The sequence below is a fragment of the Sceloporus occidentalis genome, unplaced genomic scaffold (assembly GCF_023333645.1).
Source record: "Sceloporus occidentalis isolate IW3139 unplaced genomic scaffold, rSceOcc1.0.p SCAF_179, whole genome shotgun sequence".
Lineage (NCBI taxonomy): Eukaryota > Metazoa > Chordata > Lepidosauria > Squamata > Phrynosomatidae > Sceloporus > Sceloporus occidentalis.
In genome coordinates, this window is record NW_028317159.1 from 1072342 (window position 1) to 1094830 (window position 22489).

At 39.4% G+C, this 22489-nt stretch overlaps 1 protein-coding gene across 1 annotated transcript in view; it reads left to right on the top strand.

Moving 5' to 3' along the window:
- The window catches only part of LOC149278831 (protein-glutamine gamma-glutamyltransferase E-like), a 51801-nt gene that overhangs the window by 3324 nt on the left and 25988 nt on the right, over nt 1-22489 (top strand). Inside the window, exons 2-10 of the mRNA XM_089501711.1 lie at nt 12906-13079; nt 13608-13850; nt 14378-14496; nt 17833-17961; nt 18694-18865; nt 19515-19650; nt 19886-19989; nt 21196-21438; nt 21610-21960. Of these exons, the coding sequence (XP_089357837.1) occupies nt 12906-13079; nt 13608-13850; nt 14378-14496; nt 17833-17961; nt 18694-18865; nt 19515-19650; nt 19886-19989; nt 21196-21438; nt 21610-21960 (1671 nt within the window). The remainder of the gene's footprint in view (nt 1-12905; nt 13080-13607; nt 13851-14377; nt 14497-17832; nt 17962-18693; nt 18866-19514; nt 19651-19885; nt 19990-21195; nt 21439-21609; nt 21961-22489) is intronic.

Sequence of the window (22489 nt, forward strand, 5' to 3'; positions counted from 1 at the left end):
AAAATAAAGCCAAAATGGAGAAGCCATGTTATTATTATTATTTATTTATTTTTTATATATAGCGCCATCAAATTCCGTAGCGCTGTACAATGGGTAGACAGGACATAACAAGTAGTATGTAACATAAATTAACTAACAGAGACAACGGGTGAGGAGGGCCTTGCTCAAACGAGCTTACAGTCTAGAGGGAGTTGGGTTGTATTACACAAAAGGTAAAAGGTAAAAGTGCCACTGTTGGGGATAGACCAGCCACGCCATTAAAAGTATTGCAGGGGAGGGAGTAGGAAGGGTAAGCTAAATGAATATGGGAGGGCGTTGGTGTGCTATGTTGTAAGCATCCTTAAAGAAGTGGGTCTTGAGAGATTTTTTGAAGGAATAAAGGCAGGGGGAGAGAAGGATAGACTGGGGGAGGGCATTCCAGAGGATAGGGGAAGCCCTTGAGAAATCTTGTAAGCGGGCATGAGAGCTAGAAATCAGAGGAGAGGATAGAAGGAGATTGTTGGATGAGCGGTGAGACCGGTTAGGAGTGTATTTAGAGATGAGAGAGGAGATGTAGGGAGGGGAACCACTGTGAAGGGCTTTGAAAGTAAGAGTGAGGATTTTGAAATGAATCCTGAAGCGCACAGGCAGCCAGTGAAGAGACTGACAGAGGGGAGAAACGTTCGTAAAGCAATGTGAGAGGAAGATAAGTCTGGGGTAAGACAGAGTTACAGTAGTCAAGACAGGAGATAATCAGGGCATGGACAAGCGCCTTAGTGGCATCCTGTGTTAGGAAGGGACGGATGCGGGCAATGTTTTTAAGATGAAGGCGACAGTTTTAAGAGACAGACTGAATATGGGGTGTGAAGGAAAGGTCGGAGTCAAGGGTGACACCAAGACAGCGTGCATGAGTAGACGGGGAGATGATAGCACCATTAACATTGTGGGAGATAGATGGGGGAATCTTAGCATTGGAGGGAGGGAAGATGAGGAGTTCAGTTTTGGAGAGGTTGAGTTTCAAGAAACGTTCGGACATCCAGGTAGAGACAGATGCAAGGCAGTTAGTTACATGATCTAAGACAGAGGGATCAGGGGAGGATAGATAGATATGGGTGTTATCAGCATACAGGTGGTATTGAAAGATCAGTTTGCCAAGGGAGGAACTGTAAAGAGAGAACAGAAGGGGTCCTAAAACGGAGCCTTGGGGTACCCCAACTGAGAGAGGGAGGGGAAGTGTTACTGGAGACAGAGACACAGAAGGTATGATCAGAGAGGTAGGAAGTGAGCCATGAAAGAGCAGTATCACAGAGGCCAAGATCATAAAGCTTTTGAAGGAGAAGAGGGTGGTCCACCTTGTCAAAAGCAGCAGAAAGGTCCAGTAGGATTAGCATGGAGTAGTGGCCCTTGGATTTAGCAGTGAGTAAGTCATTAGTAACTTTAGTAAGGGCGGTCTCAGTAGAGTGTCGAGGGCGAAAACCATGTATGCAAAACTAATTACACTTCATGAGTCAATAGCTTGTAGAACCACCTTTAGCAGCAATTACTTCAAGTAATCATTTTCTGTATGACTTATGATCGTTGTGGAGGAATTTTGTTTCAGTTCACTGCAGGTTAGCATGTATTTGTTTATGCACAGGTCTCTTAAGGTCCCCCCACAGTCTTTCAATAGGGTTGAGGTCTGGACTTTGACTGCGCCATTGCAACACCTTGATTATTTTCTTTTTTTCAGCCATCCTGATCTGCTGGTGTGCTTGGGATCATTGTCCTGTTGCATGACCCAATTTAGAACAAGCTTTAGCTGTCAGACAGATGGCCTCACATTTGACTCTAGAATACTTTGGTATACAGAGGAGTTTATGGTCGACTCAATGACTACAAGGTTCCCAGGTCCTGTGGTTGCAAAACAAGGCAAAATCATTACCCTTCTACCGCTGTGCTTGACACTTGGTATGAGGTGTTTCTGCTGATATGCTGTGTTTGATTTTCACCAAATGTGGCATTGTACATTATGGCCAAACATCTCCACTTTGGTCTTGTCTGTCCATAGGACGTTGTTCCAGAAGTCTTGTGGTTTGTTCAGATGCAAGTTTGCAAACCTGAGCTGTGCTTCCTTGTTCTTTTTTTTAACGAGAAACGTCTTTCTCCTGGCAACCCTTCCAAACAAACCATACTTGTTCAGTTTTGAACTGTCATGAACTTAAACATTTAACATGCTAACTGAGGCCATTGCATTGCATGATTCTCTGAGCATTGCATGGTCTGACCGTGGGATGAATTTGCTGGGACCACTCCTGGGAAGATCACCAACTGTCTTGGATGTTTTTCACTTTTGTATTATATTTCTCACTATAGAATGGTGGACTTTAAATTGTTTGGAAGCAGTAAGGGTGTTCTTAATTTTTTACACATGACTTATCCATTTTTTTTTTAATAAATCATTACACAGTGTAATATAAAAGATGATTGTTATTATGTCTTGAAAAACTATATCATTTAAAGAGGGTGTATCTCTTACCTACCACATAACATGGCAAGACTTCTCTTGTATATTCTTGACTGGAGGAGCTATAACCAGGATACTATTAGGGATATTAAGGTTTTCTTACCTTATTCCTTATTTCGGCAACTGGTGTTTTAAACCATTGTTAACACAATGTTATTATTGTATTATTATTATTACTGTTATATTACAATACATTTTAAATCAATATTGTAGTTTTCTGTAGTCGTTTAAACATTTTCTCAGTGCATTTGAAAACTGATTTGTAATATTTCACAAACTAATACTACATGCCTGTATCAGGATGAGAGTCCAAATGGTAGAGTATACCACCAGTGAACATGTAGATGTGGCCATCGGTTTTCAAAAAAGTGAAGTACCACCTTTGTAAAAGGGTAATTTTATTGATTAATCAATGACTTGCTCTTGCGCTGTGTGCATATTTAAATAGGGATGTGTTTGTGTATAATATATGGAGGGAGCCCTTGTAACAGTGTTGCCCCAGGACCCCACTTGACCTTAATCTTCTGTGATAAAAAGCTAATCTGAGCCTACATTTATATTTAAAAGATGTCTTCTTTTTTAGCAAAAATGGATGATTCATGGTTTTCATAACTATGTCTTTGATTAACACAAACAGTCTGAAGCAAAGCGGCTGGAATATACACTCACTGGCCACTATATAAAGTACACCTTGCTAGTACAGGGTTGGAGGCCCTTTTGCCTTCAGAACTGCCTTCGTTCTTCGTGGCATACTTTCTACAAGGCGCTGGAAACATTCCTCAGAAATGTTGATCCATATGGACATGATGGCATCATTCAGTTGCTGTAGATTTGTCAGCTGCACATCCATGATGTGAATCTCCCATTTCACCACATCCCAAAGGTGCTCTATTGGATTGGGATCTGGTGACTGTGGGGCCATTGGAGTACAGTGATCTCATTGTCATGTTCAAGAAACCAGTTTGAGATAATGTGAGCTTTGTGACATGGTGCATTATCCTGCTGGAAGTAGCCATCGGAAGATGGGTACACTGTGGTCATAAAGGGATGGACATGGTCAGCAACAATACCCAGGTACTCTGTCACGTTTAAACAATGCTCAATTGGTCAAATTCTGACCCTGCCATCTTAATGTTGCAGCTGAAATCAACCAGGCAACATTCTTCCAGTCTTCCATTATCCAATTTTGGTGAGCCTGCGAGAATTGTAGCCTCAGTTTCCTGTTCTTAGCTGACAGGAGTGGCACCCAGTGTGGTGGTCTGCTGCTGTAGCCCATCTGCTTCAAGGTTCGACGTGTTGTGCATTCAGAGATGATATTCTGCATAACTTGGTTGTCACGAGTGATTATTTGAGTTACTGTTGCCTTTAGGTCGTCTCGAACCAGTGTCGAACCAATTCTCCTCTGACATCAACAAAGCATTTTCATCCACACAACTGCCGCACACTAGATATTTTCCCTTTTTTGGACTATTCTCTGTAAACCCTAAATATGGTTGTGCATGAAAATCCTGGTAGATCAGCAGTCTCTGAAATACTCAGACCAGCCACTGTCACAACAACCATGCCACGTTAAAACTCACTTAAATTCCCTTTCCTCCCCATTCTGATGCCCGGTTTGAACTTCAGCAAGTTGTCTTGACCATGTCTAAATGCCTAAATGCATTGAGTTGCTGCCATGTGATTGGCTGATTAGCTTTTTGTGTTAACAAGCAACTGAACAGGTGTGCCTAATAAAGTGGCCAGTGAGAGTATGTTTTAGGTACAGAGTATCGTGTCTGGGGTTAACTGGATACACCTTAAATGTGTGGGTTAGAGTTTGTATTGTTAAGCGTTAAGGTTGCTTGTACATTCTTGTCTTTTAATGAGCTTTGTATTGTCGAGGAAATTGGGCTGTATGGGAACTACTGATTAATGAGAATTTGTTATATTGGAATATTACAGTTAGTAATTAGGTAAAATGTATCATTAAATTATATTCCTTAGGAATATCCTACTAACACGTGAATTTTTTTAATCTGTTTTTACTTTGTTTAATACAGCATCTTTAATACTTTTTGTATTGTGCAGAAGGAATTTAGCCTTTTTTTTGTTACCAAGGTATGAACAAGTAAACCTTTTGTATGACCCATGGTGGCATTTAGAGGAAACCTTAAATGTATCTTTAGTAAATAAGAAGAATGTTTTAAATAATATGTGGCTAAAAAAAGGAATAGCCACATAGGTTCCTAAAGCCTCCATGCTCCCTTGTTGTCTGTTGCTTGTCTCCAGGCAGCCAGCAGCAGTCAGTAGACGACGGCGTAACAATATGTTTAGCGCTTATTTGTAAGATACTCCGTGTCAAACCTCTCTGTCCTGCCATGGGATCCCATTCCCAATTAATAACTTATCTGCTCTAGAGTATTTCTTCATTTTAAATTAATTTCTTCCTTTTTTAGGGAGTCAATCATAAGAAGTTGATTATAGTCCAAGGTTTGATAAGTGGTCTTATGACCATAGCAACCAATGTTATTCTCATGCTGACTGGAACATTCCACTGGTTTCTAGGGTAACAGGAACACTTTTTAAACTTTGCATCTGAATCACGTTTAATTTAAAAACAGACCATATATTTAAATTCTGAAGATAACACGTTGAAAATATTATCTCAGATATTTTTTTGTTCGTACAACTTTTGTTCTTGGTTTTACACAACTTGCTCTTCACAAAGAAGTTGAGTGGTAAGTCAATTTAAGGTTTAACTCTGACTAGATCTAACTGACTAGGTTTGATTACAGTCGCATGCCTTTGCTTGCTAACACCAATCTGCGACTTTTAAATTTTTCTAGGAACAGGTGAGGTTATGCAAATTCAATGCCACCTTGCATGTCCTCTCCCAAACATGGACTACAAGTCGTGCTTCCCCCTCACCCCTCATTCTGTTCCCAGTAGAACCGAGGAGTTGAAATAAGCAACTAATGCAAATTCGCATTTTAACCCAACTTGCAAGTGCTCAGTTTAGTGAATAGACCAGCCTGTTAAACAATCAGACTCTACACACCTTCTGTTTCTTTACTTTTCATCTATTGGGGTTAATGGGACCAAACACTGGCTTAGGGCCAAGATAACAATAAGAGTCATAGGGTCACAGTCACTTTTTAGCTTTTTAACCTATGATGCAGCTTTCTCTATAGACCAGTCTCACACAAGGACACAAAGTAGTAATGACATTGTGCAAGTACAGATGAAGTACTTTTGGGGTTACAGCAGTGAAAAGGGTCATCTGTCAAATGCAGTGCTTTACCTATAAAGAAAGGTAAGCGTGGTCTTTAATAAATCTTTATATTTTCAGTCATTTGTAATAGATCCCATCATATGTGCCTTTGGATAACCTGCCTTTAAGTATTTTATTCTCCCATCCGTGTACGGTGCTATATTAGATTCAGACACAAGACATAATATTATAAAAAATAACCGCATAACATTAATTAATAACAAATAGCACAGATTTCAGTATGTCATTATAGATTCAATGCTAGACAAAATTACATATGGTGCAGGGAAATCCACATTTCAAAGTCAATGGTATCAATTACTCTATATTTGACTCATATGTAAGTGATTAGAATTAAGGTGCAGGTGTTCAGGCTTACTCAGTTGTGTGGTCATGAAACTGGGAGTTTGTCACCCTTATACTGAAACTATCATTGAATAAGAGCATAATTCCCATTTTTACACTCCATTGGATGGAATATCAATAAAATAGATTGCAATATGTATTTCCTTGTCCCAAAATGTACTTCCAGCAAAGGTATGGCTCTTGACATAATTATAGGGAGTAGGGACACACCCAGAAGCTATGCATGCAAATACTCACGCAATGCTCAAGGGAAGATATGTATGACAGGAGTTGCACAATCTATCAATTTATTGACACTGAATTTATACTATTTGTAGCTATAAAACAAATCGCAAATAGGGACAGCTATGCCTAAGAAGATTATTTTAGATAAGATGTTAAAAGCGTAGTAACCAACAACCAGAATCTATATCGTAACATCATCGAGTCAATGACAAATATCAAGGCTATATACAGGTTCCTAATCAAAAGCCCTTGTAGTGATAATTTCTAAGTTTGTCCAAAACATAGCATTTATGTATATCCATGGGGTTGCCATATCGACCATTTCAGACTGGACACCAATGAAGCAGGCATAAATTCATATAGTCGGATAATTCAATTTAATAAGTGGATGTATATTACACGGGGCAGAAAAGCTTTACCCGCAACATATCGAATTCCTAAGAACAGCCATTTTGTTTGGCAACAATACAATGATTATACAAAAACTGAAGTAACTTCTTGTATGTGTATCTGTGTACTTTGTTCCTCTCATGCCCTTTCTTAATAACATGGTACCTGGTAATTATTTGTAGATGGCCTGCTCTGCTTTTCAGGGATTATTATCCAATAATAGAGATGCCTGCAAAACTAACACAAAAGATATGTCACGTGCACATTATTAACTGTAATTATTCTTATGAAGCACAGAAACCTAAAAACGTGTATTCCATATTTAGTGTTTATTGGTTACATGTCATTGATCCTTGGATGCAGCAAATCAAAATGCCATTAAAAGCTACCTGCTTAATAACCTTATGAAATAATAGAAACTAAAGTTAAAACATTTTTTGTATTTAACATTTCTGTGTTTATTATATCTTCATCTTTAAAGAATGTTTTTATGTCGTTCAATGGATTCACTAAGACTTTTTAGGCAGAAAAATGTTTCAAATTTCTTACAAACTTCTGTAATTTTTATACAGAAGCCTCTTCTTTTATGCACAGTTAACTTATTTTAATGTTCAGATTTACTTATGAATGATTTGGACCCTGAATATCAATTATTGTTTTCTGTCTAGCCTTTTCCGGCGTGTACCCAGACAGGCTCTGTTGATTGATATGTGCTAACCCTTCACATCTGTACACACCCAACATTGTGCAACACTAATGTATGTATACAGCAGTTAAAATAATTAGGAAAACCCCACCTATCTGGTTTACATATTTAAGTATTGTTCACGAGCAAGACCCAGAGATTGGGATATAAGCAGTGAAAAAAGCAAAATCTATCATTCATTGTCATCATTCACTCCACTACTTGAACCACATTCTAAGGCAACAAAATGACTAGTAAGTATATTTGTCTTAACTTCTAGTATTTCAGATATTATTTTCCTGCAGCATAACTTTTGAATGTTTCCAATAACAATGTTACTATTTATTGTAATAGATGTGTAATGGTTAATGTTGTATGAAACAAGTTCATGGACATTCTAAATCACAGGTATGGAAGAGCCACATCTCTACCTCCAATTACTGAAGTTCCCTACAAGTTCTGCTTGTGTAAAAAGGAACATTGGCCATTAGGTTTAAGTATAATTCTAGTGAATAACTTAAAAAAGGAATATTACCAAAAAATCAATAACTTTTTGGATTATATTATAGCTTTTTCTACAATATTTTAAATGATAGAAAATCCTATATAATCTATATGTTTTCTTGCATACAACAAAGCAACTGTTTTCTTCTGTAATCCATGGCGTTTGTATACAATAGAACCATTGGCGTGAAATATGCTAAAGGATTATGAGGTCACCAGTATATAGTGATTTCTATCGCCCAGCATTATGGAAAGGAATAGAATGTTCCGGTTGATTGCTGCAGAGTTAACATCCAGGATTGAGTTTATAAATGAAGCCCTTGGTATGCATGTTGGATTATTCAATACAGTAGGAACATAGTTAAGTACTTAAGGCAGTAATGGTGGACAGGACTATATAACGAAGTAGTTATGTTTTGGGAAATGCATACCGATACTGAAAATACATTTCTCTATACAACAATGCTTAAGATATTAGTCATTTATTCACCCTATTATGAATAAGACTGTATTGTACAGATGTTTATGGTCACTAAGAATGCTACACATGTGCTTCCATCAGATGATGCACAGCATCAAGATGTCATATCCTACCCCTAGTGCTCAAGATCATCTGGCAAAGCACAGAAATGCAATAAAGCATTGAAAAAGGTGCCTACAAAAGTAGATGTTAGCTTCAATTAATAGATTGAATGTCCAGCCTAGAGCTGTGTAAAACCTTATCCTTGTGTTGCCCCCATAACTAGTACTTGTCCCCTGCTAAATACACATAAAAATATGGTATAGGGAAGGCTATGTGCTGTTTAGAAAAAGGATGGTCCAAGCTGTTTAGTGGAGCTCCAGAAATTAGAGGGTTCTACTAGTTATCTTCATGGCAATAAGCCTAGCACCCCCCACACACACACACAGACACACCCTAGTCAGTGCTGTTCTGAGATGGTAACACAGTCAATGTTCACTATAATATAAATATAGATACAAAGATACTATTGTCCACGTGCGCTTGGTGTAAAAAAGGTGTTGAAGCAATAATGAATTTATAGTAACCTGATATTTCAGGTGATGTTCCTCAGGTGTATATATAAAAGGAGAAAGAAATAATCATATAACGTATTTGTTATGATATATTTATAGTATATTTGACATTGCACTGTAGTTTTGCTTACTAGGATTGCAGTTTGCACTCATAGCTCAAAAGGGTTGTGCCACATTCCATTACAAAATGTGCCAGCTTGCTGGGAATGAGGCCAAAATGTCTTGGGAACATTCTTATGTTTCTGGGATCTATAAATCAATCAATTAAAAGCTAAAAATCATACGTACACATTTTAATTAACACTTTAGTGTATTGTGAAATAAGTCAAACCTGAAAACTGAGTAAAGCAGTTCTTCATATTCAACTCATCCAACTGGGTTGGGTGAGAGGTGCCATGGAACTCTGCTGAATTTAGTAGGAGTTGCCAAGTTTACTTGTTGAATACCCAACTTGATTTGTGTTGCAATAACTTTTGACACTCCTTCAATATCTGTGGATTAAAGCATGAAATGCTTTCTTTCCATATGTCCCCCTAACATGTATACCTGAGTCTGAGAGAAGAAGCTTAGTTCTAAGTCCATACCCTGTAGTTCAGACGGTAGTTACATTTTCCATTTCTTTTATATTCTTTTGGTATTTAGGAGCTCTTGCAGAGTTCACCTTTATAAGAGAGTATATGAAGTTGAAATTTTGGCTGTATATGAAGGTGAAGTTGATAAGTTTTAGGAAGGAAGTATCGACCTTTGTACATTTAACATAATTTTTCTACTTTAAGGATGGCTTGGTAAAATTAAACCATCTTGCATGAGAAGTATTTCTGTGGCACCCCAAACCTATATTTACTGGTGATGTGTGTGAACAGCCAGTGGGAAGATTACTTTATTGTACCCAAAGCAGATCCCTCCCCACACACACACATTGCTTGTATGTATATGTCAAGCAATGTGATGCCGTTTATTATAATGCAGTTTTCTCACAATAGCACAATAGTCCAGATTTGTAAACAGAGATAACATATATCACTGTTTTTATGTATTTTTCCATTAAATTACTATTTAATTACCACACATGTATCTCCAGCATTGATTCCAGTTTCTAGGTGTTCACATAGAACACTCCATTGATAAATACTATTTTTTAGAAGCCAGAGAAAAAAACTACGGTAATAACTGAAAATATTCTAATTTTCACATAAACATATATTTTCTAACAGCAATGTTAATGTAAATGTTAAGTCAAAACCCAGTGTCTTTTATATTCTAACCGTCTTAAACCTAATGCAGTGGTGGAGCTCCTTTTTTGTCTTATTTCATCTTATAGGGTATACACTTTTTTCTCCTCCATGTACAGATCAAATAAACACAACATTGCAGTTATAGATCAACTGAATAACACACAAACCCAGTCTTGCAGGTATAGATCAAATGAAAACTCACATGCTAAATCAGCATCAAAGGTATAAATCAAATAAATGGATGGAAACCCTAAATTGCAGGCATATATCACAGATTGCACACCCTAAAGGCCAGTCCCCAGATTGCATCCACAGGATTTGCCTCAGCACCCAGATTGCATCCACACACTTGCTTGCCCTTAGATATACTTGCCCTAACAAACACTTTCCCCCTCCCCTTCCTCATACAGTAATTTCTCCCCCTCAGTATCTTTCCTCTTTCTCATTATCTCTGTGTTTTTTGTCAATCTCCCCTCTTTCTCAGTATACCTCTATCTCTCCCCTTTTCTTTACCTCTGTCCTTCTCTCCCTGTCCTTCTCTTTCTTCATCATCTCTCCCCTCCTCTTTGATCCTCTTCTCAGTCTATCTCTTCCTCTTCATCTCTCCTTTTTTCCTTTGCTTTTTACCTCTCGTTCTCTTGATCTTCCCACCCTTTCACTTTATCTCTCCTCCTCTTTAACTTACCCTTTTCCCTATGAGGGATTCAGGTGGGGGGAATCCAAGCAGTAACATAGTAACATAGTAACATAGTTCATAAGGTTGAAAAAAGACCAAAGTCCATCAAGTTCAACCTATATACATATTGTGTCCCTACTGTGTTGATCCAGAGGAAGGCAAAAAACCCTTATGAAGCAGATGCCAATTGCCCCATACCAGGGGGAAAATTCCTTCCCGACTCCAAATATGGCAATCAGAATAAATCCCTGGATCAACGTTATGTCCCTATTAATCTAATATCCATAACTTGTAATATTATTGCTTTCAAGAAACACGTCCAGGCTCCTTTTGAACTCTTTTATTGAGTTTACCATCACCACTTCCTCTGGCAGAGAGTTCCATAATCTCACCGCTCTTACTGTAAAGAACCCCCGTCTGTGCTGGTGTAGAAACCTTCTTTCCTCCAGCCGTAGAGGATGTCCCCTTGTTATAGATACAGTCCTGGGTATAAATAGGTCCTGGGAGTGATCTCTGTACTGTCCCCTTATATATTTATACATAGTTATTAAGTCCCCCCTAAGCCGTCTTTTTTCCAAACTAAATAACCCCAATTCTGATAATCTTTCTGGGTACTGTAGTCCTCCCATTCCCCTTATTACTCTGGTTGCCCGTCTTTGAACCCTCTCCAGCTCCACTATATCTTTCTTGTACACTGGTGCCCAGTACTGTACACAGTATTCCATGTGTGGTCTGACTAGTGACTTGTACAGGGGTAGAATTATTTCCTTGTCGTGGGCATCTATGCCCCTTTTGATGCACCCCATGATTTTATTTGCCTTAGCAGCAGCTGCCTGACACTGGTCGCTACAGGTAAATTTACTGTTAACTAAAACTCCTAAGTCCTTTTCCATGTCAGTCGTCCCCAGTGTTTTCCCATTTAATACATATTCCCAGCCTGGATTTTTCTTCCCCATGTGCATAACCTTACATTTATCTGTGTTGAACCTCATCTGCCACATCCCAGCCCAAGCCTCCAACCTATGCAGATCCATTTGTAATCGTGCGCTGTCCTCTATTGTGTTAACCACGTTACAGAGCTTAGTATCGTCTGCAAAGATTGATACTTTACTATGCAATCCCTCTACAAGGTCATTAATAAATATATTAAAAAGAATAGGACCCAAAACTGACCCCTGTGGTACCCCACTAGCAACAGTCACCCACTCAGAGTATGTACCATTAATAACCACCCTCTGTTTCCTATCACTGAGCCAGTTACTTACCCACATACACACATTCTCCCCCAGCCCAAGCATTCTCATTTTATGTACGACCCTTTTATGTGGCACCGTATCAAATGCTTTGGAAAAATCAAGATATACGACATCCAGCGATTCACCCCGATCCAGTCTTGAGCTCACCTCCTCATAAAAGCTGATCAGGTTAGTTTGACAGGACCGATCCCTTGTAAACCCATGCTGATATGGAGTCATACACTTATTTTCATTGAGATACTCCAAAATAGCATCTCTTAGGAAACCCTCAAACAGTTTACACACAACAGAAGTTAAACTAACAGGCCTATAATTCCCCGGTGAGTAAGACTGCATTTATCCCCCAAGAGTTTACAGAATATTTCTTGAGAAGAAAAGGTCTGTGCTACATTTTGTTTTTGTTGGCAGTGGGTGAGCCGTCCAACTGTAGTCAGCTTCAATTGTTAGTGCTCAAAGAGCAATGCTTTTCTTTTGTTTGTTTTACGTTTATGTTTTGTTTGCCGGACCTTTTTAATAAAAATGACTAACTTCTACAGTAATACAACCTTGTGTGGTATTTCCATCCCTAAGAATGTGTGGTTATATAACCTCAGCTCACGATATATATATATATATATATATATATATATATATATATATATATACATACAAATATACATGGCTGGCCGCACAAGGTGCAACACCCCAGAGCTCCTCGTTTACAGCTTTGATATACCGTATATATATATATATATATATATATATATATATATGTGTGTGTGTGTGTGTTATCTTAAAGCTCCTGTAATAATGTTTTTCCAGGTCTTCTGCTAACAAACTGGAACTTCCAGCAAAGCATTAATGAGCCTGCTCACAGGACCAGTGACTTCATCAGCAATGAGCTCATTCTGAGGAGAGGGCAGGCTTTTACCATCATCCTGACATTTAACAGGCCCTTACGGTTTGGAGACAGTCTATCCTTGACCACTGAGACTGGTAAGTTTTCATGAAATAAGCTCATTATCTAAGAGTAGCATGATCAAAACCATGATCAAGCTTTGTAAATATTTGAGCACCTTTTATATGTTCAAATTGATGAGTAGTCTGATCCACAGCTGTTTTATTTCTAATGGAGCCCAGGACAAGTTCCACCCTTCATGGCCCTCTTCATAATTGTGGGAGAAAAGTAGAGATGCAGTCACCAACACAGACCTCTCCGCTAACACTTCCTTTGCTGTGTGCTTGCCACCTGCACATGCCTGCCAGGGTATGATGTCATACTGTATCAGCAGGTGATTGGCAGGCGGTTTGAAGGAGGACACAATAGTAGAGAACCTTGTGTCAATGACTGTACAAACTCCCACCTCCAGACTGTAGTGGCTATTGAAGGAGCTCAATGGCAGCTCCTGAGGGCCACTAGGGTAAGGCTAGGCCCAGGAACACTGCCCCTGTTTGCTCCAAGTTAAAGACAGCTGTGTTCTGTGTTCTATCGAACCTGTGATTAATCTTTCTCTACCTTGGCAGGTCCTTCTCCATCAGAATCCAGTAATACAAAAGCTGTAATGCCTATTTCTAGCTCTGGGAGCCGGACAGCTTGGAGTGCCTCCTCAGCATCCAACACTAGCAACCCCATGACTATTACCATCAATATTCCTGTTAATGCAGTCATTGGGCGTTACAGACTGAGTCTACAGATCACCAGCGGAGGACCCACTTCTTCAAGGAACCTTGGAGAAATGTTTGTGTTATTTAATCCTTGGGCGTCAGGTATTAGTCCACTCAGATTTTTTTCTGTTGGTAAAAAATGTTGGAAAACAGAGGAGATGCCAACTGTTAACCCCATCACCTGCCACTACACACAATGTCTCTGTATTTTTCATACAAAGTGCACTGTTAAACAGGCCTTGGAGTAAAAGACCCCACTTCACAACCCTGCCTAGAAACCCCCTGTTAACTAACTCCTCAGGGCACATACTGTATAGAGTTAAACAAGATTGTTTAAAATGCAAGAGAGTATTTGTTTTGTTATGAAAATTACTACTGTGCTGAAGATCAAGTAAATGGTAGGCAGATACTTCTTCATTACTGTTATTCTGCCACATTGGGATTAACCACTGACAAACTAGGCTATGGTCTATGGCCTCTAGTTATGCTGGGTTAACATAAACCCCCGCAGCCATTATATCTATAGGCATACTAGCTGCTTCCCCTAAAAGTGTTACGGTGCAAACTTGGGAGGTATAAATACAGCTGGGATCTAATATGTGTGCATATGGTTTAATGTATCTTTGCAGGTGATGAGGTGTACATGAACAGTGATACTGAAAGGCAAGAATATGTCCTAAATGAAACTGGATTGATTTTCTATGGAAGTGCTAATAGTAGAGGAAGCAGGAGGTGGGATTATGGCCAGGTAATAAAAAAAAATAAAAAAAAATAATAAAAAAAATAAGTATCTTGAAAAAACATCTCCACAAAAAAAATGCCATAACTCTTCCTTTTAACCCCTTCACGACAAAGCCTGTACATGTATGGGCTCACGATGCAATGCAATGCAACAACACCCATACATGTACGTGGTAATGTGATTTGTCGCTGATCACGGAGATTCAAATCACTGGCCTGTCAATCAGGCCCCCCAAGCCAGATGTAAATCTGGCAAGGGGCGTTCCAGGATGCTTCTTCCGAGAGGTTTAAGTTAGGAAGACCAGAATCATTCAATATTTTTTGAAATACGATATGTGATCACTGTGAAAAACCAATCACAGTGGCAACATCCCAAAAAATGACAAGTTCAGTGACACCACAAAGCCCTACCTCTTCCTAACTGTCACTTTCATCTTGTGTCAGGAAGAGGGAGGAGAGTTACTCCTGCTGTTGAGGGATTATTCAATTCTTGCAGTTTATTATTTCATTGTTTTTTGCATTTATTTCATTTATTTTCTTGTTATTTGATTATCTGTTTTTTTATTTGATTTTTTTTTTGTTGTTGTTTGCTCTCTATTTTTATTTCCAAATTTGTTTGTGTTTAGAGTTAGTTAGTATTTTTAATAATGAAGAAGCAGTATACTGCTGAAGAGGCTTCTGCCCTGCTGGAATCTGCCTCTGATTCTAGTGCGACTGACACGGCGTCAGGCTTGGATGTAGGTCAGTTTTCTGCCATTGACAGCGATGTCAGTGTCTCAGTTCCTTTTGCTGCCGGTGATGGTGAGGTATGGGTTCCACCATACCAAACCTCACCAATCTTCCCACTTTTTACTGCCATGCCTGGCATAAAGGTGGATGTGGCAGGTTTTACCCTGGGCAGGATATACTTTCTTGGGGAGTAAGATTTTGGGCCCTTATCCTTTGTATAGGCATAACCAAAAAAAATGACTGTACACTTCTTCTGCAGCATAGACATAGTTATGTCTACCCCTATACAATGCCCAGGTTATGTTATGAAATGCTGGTACGTTTTCTGCATTTAGCCTGACAGGCTATAAAAGGTAAGCCCCCGTCTTACCCACTTTCAGGCCAGGTTTGCAGAGGTGTATACCCTCCAGCAAAAGTTAGCCATTGATGAGTCTCTCATGAAGCACAAGGGGAAACTCACATTCAAACAGTACATTCCTTTAAAATGCTCCAGATATGGTTTAAGTTATATAAACTCTGAGAGTGAAAGTGGGTACGTTCAGGCATTCCGGGTCTATGGGGGAAAGCACTGCCACCTTGACCCTCCTGGTTGCCCATAATATCTGGGAACCAGTGCTCAAAATGTGTGGGACCTTATACTCCCCCTGATTAACAGAGGTTACCATCTGAACCTTGATAATTTTTACACCAGTGCCCTTTTGTTCAGACTGCTTTACTGTTTCAAGACAGTTGCCTGCGTTACTCGCAGAACAGTTAGCACAGACCCGGCTAAAAAAGGGGGAATACTCCGCTCTGCAGAAGGAGATGCTGCTGGCACTTAAGTTTAGAGACAGGAAGGATGTGTGCATGCACCGCACCATCCATGACAAGAGCACTATGCCCGTTCCTGTTCGTGGCAGAGCTGGTGTTACTTTGAAGCCAGCGTGCATCAGGGACTATAATAGGCACATAGGAGGTATGGACCTGGCAGACTAGCTGCTACAGCCATACCTCACCATGAGGAAGGACAAGGCCTGGTACAAAAAGGTGGCAATATAAATGATGCCTTTCTCAAACATAAAAAGTCACCCCAGATCATAAACATTTCTGCAATTTCAGCTCCAGTTGATCTCCGAGGACTGATGAAGCCCACTTCATTTATAAAATCCCCCCAACTGCCACAAATAGAAACTCCCAAAAGGAATGCCAAGTGTGTTTAAGGAACACACCCTTCCGGCCAGGATTCTGTGTTGGCGATGGCTCCAGGGAATCTTATGTAGCTTCCATTATCCACCCAGCATCTGCCGGTTCTTAATCTCCATCTGCTGTCAACTGTTAACCCCATCACCTGCCACTACTCACAATGTCTCTGTATTTTTCATCCAAAGTACACTGTGTAAGAAACATAGAGGAAAATGTCCCCCAAAACAGGCAGAAAATGGTTAAAAATACTATTATAAATGGAGGAAGGAAATTGTTTTGAGACCCTGTGGCAGTCCCCAAATTCAGACATGGGTCCATAAAATCAAATGGTCAAAACTTCACATTTGAAAGCTGAAAAGTGCATGTCCCCTATAGGACCCTATAACTACAGACAGTGGTGACTCCAGGAACAATATATATACCACAGTATTTATTGGATTAACATAATACTTAAAAGACAAGCTTTCAAAAGTTTTCCTTTCTTTCTTCTCATTCCTGGCAGCAATGTGATTCACAGTGGGGCCCCCAGAATGCAGGTGTGCCCATACATTTAGAAGACTCTGTGCATATTGGTCCTGCGGCTGGGGGGAGGGGGTTCCAAATTTGGTGGGGGCAAAAGGGGGCTCAAGGAATAATTTAGGTGGGCAATCCGCCTGTACCGACACCTATGACTACAAAATACCATGGCATATACTGGGGACAGTGATGTACTGGGGGGATACTGCAGAATGCAAAATAGTTTTTTTTATGGCAGCAGCACCGACCAGGTCTACACAATTCATTTCAATGCTCCATTTGTGAAAAAAAAAAGAGGAAAAAATAATGTCACTAAAGGCTTTGGCAGGAAATGGTGGGGTGGCGGGGTCCCAAAACAGACATGGACCCATAAAATCAAATGGCCAAATTTCCACGTTTGAAAATGCAGATATGGTAATATTAATTGTGGGGTGGACTGGGCCTTTTCAGGTTTCTGGCTTCAATCCTTATTTCATTTTGCACATTCAACGCCCACTACCTCCCTTCTTAGTTGGTATTCTGCTCCCATCAACCATAAACCTATAAATAAATACTATTAATGATGTCTCAGCCTGAATCCTCAGCCAGTACTGTTATTTTGGTCCCTAGTCCAGCAATTAATTCCCCACTGTTCCTGACCGGCCATAAAGCTAAACAATCCAAGCATGAAATCGTGTAATTTACTAATTTCATTTTTAGACAGGATCCATGGTGTTATGACATTACATGTAACTAGGTATCACCTGGCCAGGACTATAGGACTATAGGCCACCCACTAATCAACATATCACTGTAGGGGATTACCAAATGGGAGTTAACAGTATTTTTCTTTTTTTTTTTTTTTACATTATATGTAATAGGATCACGCATTTTTCACAATAAGGAAAAAATTACATATTTTGTCCTACTCTTACAGTTTGAGGAAGGTGTTTTGCCCATTGTCCTCACCTTGCTCGATCGAAGTCCAGAGTACAGAAGGGATCCAGCTGCAGATGTGTCAAAACGAAATAGCCCCTCATATGTTGGAAGAGTGCTGAGTGCGATGGTGAGTATAACAGTATCCTAGATATAGATTTTCAGGGACACTCCAGCCATCTCATGCGCCTTAATGCATACAATAGCTGCAAAGTTCCTGAGAAGTAAATTGCCATGGGTCACTCTGCAGAATCCGTCCAGAATTCACCTGAACACATTCTGCCAGTAAGCTCTAGAGCTGGCTGAGTGAATGCTCCAGAAGATCTGAAGACACTTCTATCCATATACATTAAAAGATGTCCCGAGATCTTTACTCCTATCAGTGATGGGCTGTTTAAAGCAGCCCATCAGTGATGCAAACTGTTGGACACAGAGGTGGCAGGGAAGTGCAGCTTCTTGATAGGGTGTTTTTTTCAGGTTAAATTAATGCGAGTAAAAGTACTTGCTTTCTCTCCAAGGAGTTATCTCTCACTGCAATCTTCAAGATATATAGATAAATGTACAGTGACAGCAGAAAATAACCAATTGGATCATCTACTCTGGCTGTTTTAATTACATTTTGTTTATAGATTCTTGTGTGTGTCTTGTGTATTTTGCAGCTAATTCTTTTTGATATCTCCTCTTACCACATTATGCTCCATTTACAATAACTGCTACTTATAAGAAAAAATATAATAAAGGCCATTTGTATTTAAACTACAAATTAACAACTTACTTGGTTGAGTTGATAACTAGGCATAACTGCTAACAATCCTACATTGCTTTACAAATGCTCAGATCCTTATACATTTTTTTTCCTCAGGTCAATAGTAATGATGATAATGGAGTTCTTATAGGAAACTGGAGTGGGAACTACTCAGGAGGTGTGAGCCCTACAACATGGAACGGAAGTGTTCCAATTCTCCGTAGCTGGATTCAGAATGGGCCAGTTGCATTTGGACAGTGCTGGGTATATGCAGGAGTTCTGTGTACAGGTTTGTCAAACAGTTGTATTTCACAAAAGCTACTGCAACCTTATTCAAATGTAATCACATTTATTTTCCCAGAAGAAGAAACTTCAGAACATAACTAACATCTTAAAAAGTTTATTTAAATGATCAAAACTGCATACCTTTCACATCTCTGTTAAGTGTCCAGTTACTATCAACTCAGACTTGTTCTTCAAAACTCAAGAAGGCTCAACTATTTGACTTTTTGTGTTTGGTTTCTGCTAAGATGGCATATACCTCTGCCCTTTTTTTCTGTTTAAGGTTTCACTGTAAGATCAAGTACGTAATTTCATTTTTGAAATTTGTAGGCCTAGTAAATACGTAGCTTTTAGTAATAAGCACATCGGTCAAAATGCGCAAGTATGTGCAAAAAATAGGAAAATACATATGTACATATGCTAGACAAAGCTCTTGATTTTACCTGCAATAAATATACAAGGATCTAAAGATATCATATTTATTGATGTAATGAAGACAAACAGGATTAACACTTTATTTACAATGAATATTTTGGCCAATTAAGGGAATTTAATCGACTTGTATCACTTGTTTCAAAGCACTATATACCTTCTATTTTTCTACAGATTGCATAGGGCAGAAAACTGAATATTGTTTGTATTGTAATTCTATTTAGCTCTCAGATGCCTGGGGATACCAGCTCGTTTGATCACAAACTTTGAGTCTGCTCATGACACAGATCAGAATCTGACTATTGATCGATACTATGATGAATATGGAAATGCCCTTCCGTGGTCAGCAGACAGTGTTTGGTGAGTCGAAAGAGAGGTGCAGTAAGTCCTCCAGGGTCCAAACACTATATCCTGTTGTTAATTTCCCCAAATCCTTAATTACTCTTTGCTGTATCTCTCACATTGGAGAGATCTTCATGTACTCTGCCACCCAACATATAATGTTTTCTCATTATAGTAAGTTTGAATCTTGTGGTTCCTTTTCCAAATATTTTTATTAAGGAGGTGATTTTAATAAAACTCCACTTCTTCTCAGGAATTTCCATGCATGGGATGAAGGCTGGTTCGTTAGAAAAGACCTTGGAAATTTCTACAGTGGATGGCAGATTCTGGACTCTACCCCACAGGAGCCTAGCCAAGGTATAGTAACATGGGTATACACACATATATTGTAACACATGTTCAGAAGTCTGTCATATCCTGTGACATATCTTGGATGGGCACTGTCCTAGGCCTGAACCAGGTCAGTGCCCCAGCCATTCCCTACCATAGAGTGATAGTGTGGTGCAGAGTAAATTCACTATGGAGGCTGTGCAGGGTAGGCACAGTGCTCTATAGTGTATATGAGCCAGTTACAAGGGAGATCTCTGATCTTCCTAACCAGACAAAGCAGTGCCATGCCAGGGGGGCTTGAACTCCAGTTATACGGAAGAGGGGCTGCCACGCACCTAGAACTGCAACCCAAGGCCAAGTCAGCCAGGCTTCCATCCTGGTCACATCCTTGTTAAAGCAGATGATGTCAAATCTCAGCAGAGGGAGAGGCTGAGTTGGGGAAGTTTGGGTAGATGTGCACGGCGGTGGGATTAGCCCACCACGTGGAGCAAGTAGACAGAACCAAACTCCACCCTGCCCAGAGACAGAGTAATCAGCTCTGATTCCTTGAGCCTTTTGGCCAAATCTAGTGAGTCCCCAGCTATGCCCAGAACAGAATTGCTTTGTAGAAATAAATCTATCGATCAAAAGTGTCTCTTTGGAAACAGCAACAAATTAGCAAATTTAGTTGCAAATGTTTTGTGAAAAAGCTGCACCAAAGCAAAATGGTTTAATTATTATGTAAGAAATGTGTGCCACAGACATTGTCATTAAAACGTGGCATTCAGTTACATTATGTCTCCATTCTCTATTCTTTATTTCTCTTCCACATTCTTCTTGGCAGTATCCATACTATGAATTAAAAAAAAAATCTTAATTTAAAATGTAAATGTTGCGCTGAGTATATGAAAGAGAAGACCATGCCCATTTATGCAAAGAGTGACAGTTTGAGTCTTTATAAAAGTGCTTTAGACAAAAAAAAATAAAAAAAAATAAAAGTAAAGATGCTTAATATTATGAGTTCTACCATTATCAGAAACAAAACCTCATATCTGCGATCTAGATGGCATTCTAGGGTACTGTGCTGGTGATGGTGCTTGAGCATCAGTGATCATGGTGAAGGACGATTGACAGTCACACAATTTACCATAGTTAGCCTAGGGTATTATTTGGCCTAGGGAATACAAAAATGACATATATATTTTAGTGCATAATGTTTCAGTTATTGCTCTAATTTTTAATTTTCTAATCTAGGTTCATTTCGCCTTGGCCCAACCTCCCTCAAAGCAGTTAAAGAAGGGGATGTCAATCTGGATTTTGATACACCTTTTGTATTTGCTGAAGTGAATGCTGACAAAGCAGACTGGGTTGTGTATGGAGATGGCTCCCGCAGAAGAATTTACAATGATACTCGATCGATCGGACAGTTTACCAGCACCAAGGCAGTAGGTGCCTTCACCCGCGTAGATGTAACAAATGACTACAAATATGCAGAAGGTGACTGTGATAATCCTTTTATAAGTCCAAGTTCTGACGTTGACAAATGATTATAATTAATGTTATTTTGTATTTGTCCAAATAGCAGCTGGCTTATAACATAGGGTTTTTTTAGATATTATTTTAAGAAAAAAAATAGGCATAAAATATCTTCTTGCCTTGTATGCTCAGGTACTGCAAAAGAAAGAGAGGTCTTCCAGAAGGCTCTGAGTAATCTACCAAGGGTGGGCTTCAGAGCTATGTCCCGAAGAGCAGGAGGAGGAGCGGGAGGAGCAGGAGGCTTTTCAGTGGCAGAACGTGCGGATGAGCCTGCCCCGAAACCAGACTTTACGGGCACCTTTAAGCTGAGTGGGCAGCCTCAGGTTGGGGAGAATGTCGTGGTCCCCCTGGCACTGAAAAACACAGCTGCTGACACTAAGTCTATTAAAGTAAATATAACCGCCACTGCCATTGTGTATACCAGGGCACCGGTAAAAGAGATCCTGAGCGAAGAGAAGTCTGTCAGCCTTGGACCTAATGAAGGTAAGAACTGGTGGTTTACACCTTCACACAACCAAAAATTATAAGATTATCAGTTAACAAATAGTGTAACAGCGATGTGGGAACTCCCTCTTCATGCATGCATTCTTAGGATGTGGTATTGCATGTATGGAAAATCAGTACTTACTTTTGTGTGGTGGGGACAAATAAACCCAAGTTAATGAGTTTCCACAAAAATAAAAGGGCAGTAGCAGCTGATATGCTCTACATAATAACTATATTACAGATGTCCGCCTCAATAGGTGACATTGCATTAATTGCACTTAATTTATATAGTTGGTCTAACAACAAAAATAGTTTCAGAAGGCACCACAACAAGTTTTTTTTGTATTTTCAACCTACGCTCTGAAATTTCACCAGTAACAGAATTTTCTCCAGCAAAATACATTTAATATAACCCAGTTTACTAATAAATATCCATAATTACCTATTGACATTTTTAATAATAAATACCAAGTGAGATGAGATGTTGATGAAGCCTTAGACACAATTAAAAATCGTGTAGATTTAA